Source organism: Eucalyptus grandis, chromosome 5 (genome assembly GCF_016545825.1).
Source record: "Eucalyptus grandis isolate ANBG69807.140 chromosome 5, ASM1654582v1, whole genome shotgun sequence".
NCBI classification, from domain to species: Eukaryota; Viridiplantae; Streptophyta; class Magnoliopsida; order Myrtales; family Myrtaceae; genus Eucalyptus; species Eucalyptus grandis.
Genome location: NC_052616.1, coordinates 52048858 through 52055338, shown reverse-complemented (window position 1 = coordinate 52055338; position 6481 = coordinate 52048858). Strand labels below are relative to the sequence as shown.

At 40.5% G+C, this 6481-nt stretch overlaps 1 protein-coding gene across 1 annotated transcript; it reads right to left on the bottom strand.

Moving 5' to 3' along the window:
- Nucleotides 1-1378: 1378 nt before the first annotated feature.
- Nucleotides 1379-5040, bottom strand: LOC104445883 (G-type lectin S-receptor-like serine/threonine-protein kinase At4g27290). The gene is given in 8 exon segments (XM_018874820.2): nt 1379-1803; nt 1897-2047; nt 2118-2355; nt 2460-2537; nt 2540-2666; nt 2759-2898; nt 3363-3479; nt 3579-5040. Coding segments are annotated over 8 exon segments (2439 nt in total). The 5' UTR covers nt 4861-5040; the 3' UTR covers nt 1379-1497.
- Nucleotides 5041-6481: the final 1441 nt, after the last annotated feature.

The following is a 6481-nucleotide window of genomic DNA, read 5'->3' as shown; positions in this document are numbered from 1 at the left end:
ATTTATTCATAACTCACAATATATCAAATTATTATCATTTTGAAAACATGAAATTACAAATTCTAGGAAAGATTGCACTACTCATTTGGAATGCCCAAAACCAAAGAACGTGAAGCTAAATGAGCCAACAATCTTGTAATGCTAACAATTAAATGAGAATTGACATTAAAACCAAATAAAAATCTACATCAACAATAGAATGGCTAAACTACACCTAAATACTAACAAAGCAACTCAAAACGTGCCAACAAATCACTCATCTGAAACAATTATTCACACCTAAACGCTATGCGTAACTCACCTACACAACCCAAAAATTTTGCTCCGATCAAATCGTTGCTCAACCCCACGGCTCCACGATGCCATAAACACCATTTTGATGAAATCCCAAAGTTCCACAACTCAACAATTAGACTCCGTGGCATTCACTAAACTTCAAATTTGAGCTGTAAACCCGAAATCTACTCCAATTGGATGAACGAGGGACGTGAGCACTTATTAGGTGATGCGTGACGGAGTAGAATCGGCTTGGCGAGGTGTCTAGATTGGTTGAGCATGACAATTTATTTTCCCTTTTCCTTCTTTTTCCTTCCTCTCTTCTTTTCTTCCTCTGTTTTTTGGTCAAGGGAGCTCTCGGTTCCTTTTAAAGCAAAATGGCCACTGTTTTCTGCTTGTTGACCGAGTCAACTTTGGGGGCTTTTTGCCCTTTTGACTTGTTGACCAACACTATTACATAATGGATGCTCAGCTACTTAGAAGAGATATGCATTACTCACTGAATTATGGTTGCTCACTCATTTCTTTCATAATATTTTCAGGTGCCTCCATTAGGAGCCATTAGTATGAGAGCACTATCAATGGGTATTTTCGGGAGTTGGTTTTTTGGTATGGTTTGAGGCTGCATCCTTTTGGAAGGAAGGACAGCCGTGTCACTCCCCAATTTTGGTAGGATTTAGGGTGTGACATCTTTTACCTGATTCTTCAACCTGATGCTTCATTCGAGGTTGAAGCATGTGGAACTTCATGTATCAATGGAAATGCCTAGCCTGGTGATCAGATCAATAAATATAAGTATGCAACAGATGGGATAATCGAGTATTTCCATCTTTTTTAGAGTGCAAGAAGTTTCTTGCTAAGAAAGTGCGACAAGTCATATTCTTTTATGTGATTGTAACATTATTTGGTACGAAAATTATCAAGTATTTCATTTATTAAAATTCTTTTCTTATCGCTGCTATACTCAAAACATGGTATTGAAATTGATCTTGCCAACACAGTATAGGCTCAGAGTTTGGGCTCGAGAGGCTGTTTCCCGCTTTCCTTTTTAAAAAATGTCTTTCTTACCGAACCGCTTCGGCAGGTGGAGGAACAGGACTAGTGTTAAACTTCACCTTTTTTATTTCTTCTATGACTAGGTACATCGCTTTCAGTGAACTTTGAGTGTATCTCATAGTGGAAATACCCAGCAGAAGTGAGGGACTACACATGCTTGGCAATCTATCTACCTTCTAATAATGTTATGGTAATCTCATTTGAGTTACAATCTCTTCGACTCATTTCAACATATGTGTTTTCAGAGCTCCTCTCAATGTAGAAACCGGGCTGCTTGGGCATAGGCAGCGAAGCGCTCTCATTGTCCAACATCATAAGCACAGTCGACATATTTGGTCTATCATCAAGACACCGTTGAACGCATAATAGTCCAACATGTATGCATTTTACAACTTCCGACAGATCGAAAGAATTCGGAAGTTGTGGATCTATGAAGTCGCTCGCCTTCCTTTCAAGCCACAACATCCAGGCCTGACAAAAAAAAGAAGAAGTGAATTTTTAGGCCATATCCAACAATAGTATTGCTTTATTATAAGAATTTGACTTCTTAGAAGGTTTTCGCACGTGTCCAAGAAGATTGAAGCAATGGTCTGGATGATTAAACTCTCTATTCCTCTTTCCGCTTATTATCTCCAGCAACAATACTCCAAAGCTAAAAATGTCTGATTTTGTCGAGAAAAGCCCATCTATTGCGTATTCTGGTGCCATGTAACCACTGCAGGAAAAATAATATGCATAACAAGAAAAGGAATGTGTAAGCCATGAAAATCTGACTCACAACTTACTAAGTGCCAACTATCCTCTTAGTTTTCACTAGAGATAGATCTCCGCCGAAGACTCTAGCCATGCCAAAATCTGATATTTTAGGGTTCATCTCATTGTCGAGTAACACATTGCTTGCTTTAAGATCCCTATGTATGATTCTCAATCTCGAATCTCGATGGAGATAAAGGAGGCCCCTCGCAATTCCTACTATTATGTTGAATCGCATTCTCCATACTAGAGAATCTTCCCTTGTTTTACCTGAAACAAACCTTTTTCTAATCAGTAATCTAGATGAAAAAACGTTTCCAACAGACTGTGTATTAAATCAAAATCAAACAAAGAAGTTATCGATCAAATCAAACCAAATATGAAAGAGTCTAGGCTTCCATTAGGCATGTACTCGTAGATTAGCATCCTCTCTTCTTCGATGCAACACCCTGAAGCTTCACAAGATTTCGGTGCTGAAGCTTCGCGATCAACATGACCTCATTCTTGAATTCATTGAGACCTTGCCGAGAGTCTTCTGACAATCTCTTGACTGCTATTTCTTGCCCATTTGGCAGCTGACCCTGACAAGTGACATGGGACAATAGAAACGAAATGCATGAATGAAGAGTAGTGTTCTTTTGTACGACGTATGAAATTGTAGACTAAACTCTACCTTGTATACGGGGCCAAAACCACCTTCTCCTAACTTATTTGAATCACAAAAGTTGTTAGTTGCCCGTAAAATGGTGACCCTATCAAAGATCAGAAGCTGTAAGCTATTCTCATCTTCAGCTGGAAGGTCGAATGTTATCCCTGTCGACCATTGAACTTTCATCAGAACATATGTCCTTTTCTTCCCCAGAATAAATGAACTATATGCAGGAAATGAACAGTTGTTGATGTACCCAATGAGACACAGGTGCTAGCAATGAGGCCCCAGCGATGAACTTTCCAAGTATCAATTGATCTAAAATTCATTTGACTTGATGAGAAAATATAAGATTCTTTTCTGTATGCTATCAACTTTCATTATTGATTGTTAACCCAGATGTAAAGAAAACTGATAGTAACAGAAGTAGCAATGCTATGTCTTGACACCAAGATACGAGAAGAGATAACCAAGAATTGTAGTTGAGGTCAGTATTGATGCTTTATTACACTGTCTTGTATGAGATGACTCATAATCCTTAAAATATATTGGTTCTGAAAGCAAATTCTATTCAGAGCCACAATTGCTATAGAGCAAGAGCTCAACTCAACTAATGGAAATGAAGTACCTTGAGCATGTTTTTTCCTCTTCCAAATAATGCAGAAATAAAGCACCACCGAAAGCACGACAAATGCCATGGAAATCGCCACTGCCACCCATTCTTTCCACTTGGAGTTCAATGAATCTGAGAACATTGAGAGAGGTTAAAGGTGATCAAAGGCAATGATGAATAGGATTATCATGAGTCCATGACTAAAAAATAAAACGAAGGTATATGTACTACCAAGGTCTGAGGCTGAAACGCGAATGTAAAGATCTTGATTCGCATATACGCTGAGTTTTCTGACGTCAAGAAGATCTCCGAACCATAGGAGACAGCCACTTCCACCTCCAGTGGCATCTATGTTTGCGTAGGCCCTGCATGAGCAGTTTTTGAAGCACTCTAATTCACATTCCTTAAGGCTCATGCCAGTGTTCATCGTGAACTGCAACAAATCAGGCATTTTCACACCTTTGAGCCTCTTAAACCCTTCTCCTTTAGAACAATTAAATGGGTTCTTACTGACACACCCGCTACTCCACACAAGTGTATCCCACTCTGCCTGTGACTTCGGTTGATAACCAATCATGCAGCTACACATTTGAGGATTACTGATCGTGCACATGGTATTGGGCCCGCAATTCCCGTAGACATCACATTCATCATGCGGCCACATATAAATCATGGTCCACTCCTGCGTTTTCTCGCTCCACAGGTACCGTTGGTGGTTCCCTGAAGCGTTTAATACCGACCTCGTGATGGTGGACTCATTGAAATTATTGAACGTGTAGTAGACCTCTTGAGAATTGTTGACGAACTTGGGGATGAATACCAAATTATGAGTGGGTGGAACCCCACTGAGCTGTATTCCATTCCAAGGCCCACTTCGGAAGTGTTTGACACGTCCCTTACGTATGACTAGTTGGGGAATTATTCCTCCAAGATCGACACCGCAGGTGAAGTCTCCAGTTGAGGGATCCTCTGCGCTCTTCCAGGATGTCATGTGCCAGTCCAAACGCATCCTCAGGTCCCACCCGACCTTCATGCCCGCCACTAATGTGTTGGAGGGATGATCGAAACTCTGCCAAAGATAGTTTCCGGAGACATTTTCACTGTCATCTTTCAAAACTAGATTTCCAGAATCCAGGAGCTGAGCAACTACGCTTTGTGAAGAAGCATTCATGTTATTCGACGACCACAAGACTCTTTCTGCTTGGTCGACAAGGACTAGTTTACCTTCATTACCTATCCTCAGAACCCCTGACGAGTCATTCACCGGATTATCTCCATTTGCCACCCAAACAATGGTCTTTTCTGGGATGTTGTGGTACCGTATTGCGAGGTATTTGTTGCTGGAGTTTCCAGGGCTGAAGAAACCTAGCTGAAACTTTTCTCCTGGCGACACTAGAGTATCACTATCACGAATTGGCTCAGATGATCTCAACACATCGACTGACTTGCATACTTCTAGTGCAAACATACAAATTGAAATGAAATACAGTATGGAAAAACAAGGAATTTCCATCTATTATTAGCCTTTCACGCTTGCAAATAGAACTAGCAGGAGGAGAAAATTGAGTTCGCTGGAAATCCGGTGTTTGTTGAAATGAAGAAAGCGGGACAAATTCCTCATGATGTGTTGGTTCCATGACCCCATAGTTAATGAAGATTTGCTGGTAACCACAAACCACAAGCCTAACAGACTTCTGGATCTTCGAGGATTGTCCGTTTCTGAGTCACTTTTCTCAAGTGACTCAGGAATTGCCTTAGCCAATGGGGAGGGAGGAAGCGGTCCAAGACATTTAATGTAATTGGACTTTTCCACAAATGACCTTTGAAAGCCAACTACACTCGGGTCTATCAAAGTTTTAAAGCCTGGCAAATTTTTCACATCAATATTTTTCTGTATCCTCCGCATCATAATCTTTCACCGGTGCCCCAAAGAAATTTTGCACATTTATTCATGGGCTCGCAAATTTCTTAGCCGAGCCAGAAAAAAAATAGATTAGATAGAAATAAAAAGAAAGGAAAAGGAATACTTTTTATTTGAAGTATGACCCCATCCTACCAATATGTAGGGAACAGAACCGATTCATGTGGATTGACCATTGCCGATTGGTCCGTGGTCCTATGATGTGTTGGTTCCATGACCCCATAGTTAATGAAGATTTGCTGGTAGCCACAAACCACAAGCCTAACAGACTTCTGGAAGTGACTCAGGAATTGCCTTAGCCAATGGGGAGGGAGGAAGCGGTCAAGACATTTAATGTAATTGGACTTTTCCACAAATGACCTTTGAAAGCCAACTACACTCGGGTCTATCAAAGTTTTAAAGCCTGGCAAATTATTCACGTCAATATTTTTCTGTATCCTCCGCATCATAATTTTCACCGGTACCCCTAAGAAATTTTGCACGGTGATTCATGGGCTCGCAAATTTCAAAACCGAACCGTCATGTGGATTGACCATTGCCGATTGGTCCGTGGTCCTATCCTGAGCGATTATGGGTGTTGTACTTGACTCGCCATTATTCATACGACCTCACAAGAGTGAATTGACTGCAGACTTCGCCTTCTTGAAGTGTCCATTGAGTTAGCTTCATGACGAATACAGATATTGGGTCAGTGTTGAAGATTGAGACTTTACTAATAGCGTGTTGTGTCACTCTATCTTATGCATCAGACGCTCTTGGCCTCTTCTTGGTCATATTCTCCCATTCTTAAAAGATTATGCTCACAAACTCAACGAAATAGAGTAAAAGCGAAAAGAGAAATCAGAACACAAGATATATCTTGGTTCACCTTTAAATTAGGGCTATATTCAGCAGATCATTTTATTATAATTAGCACCTTCAGTCTCTTTCGTACTACTCTTAATTACAAGAGAGAAAAATTACATATGACGGGCATAAAAAGACCTTAGGGCCAAGAAAGCTCTAAGCCCACTCAGTAGCTATTCATGAGTCCAATCCCAGACTACTAATAAATTATAAGCCCAAACTGTAAAAGTCTTTTGGCAGCCTAAGGCACTACCCCTGCAACCCCCGCAACCCCTATAACTTAATGTTGATGGAGATTATGAACTACACACCAACAGATATTATATTGGAGAAGAACACATGGCCCTTAAATTAGTGATGAGATTGT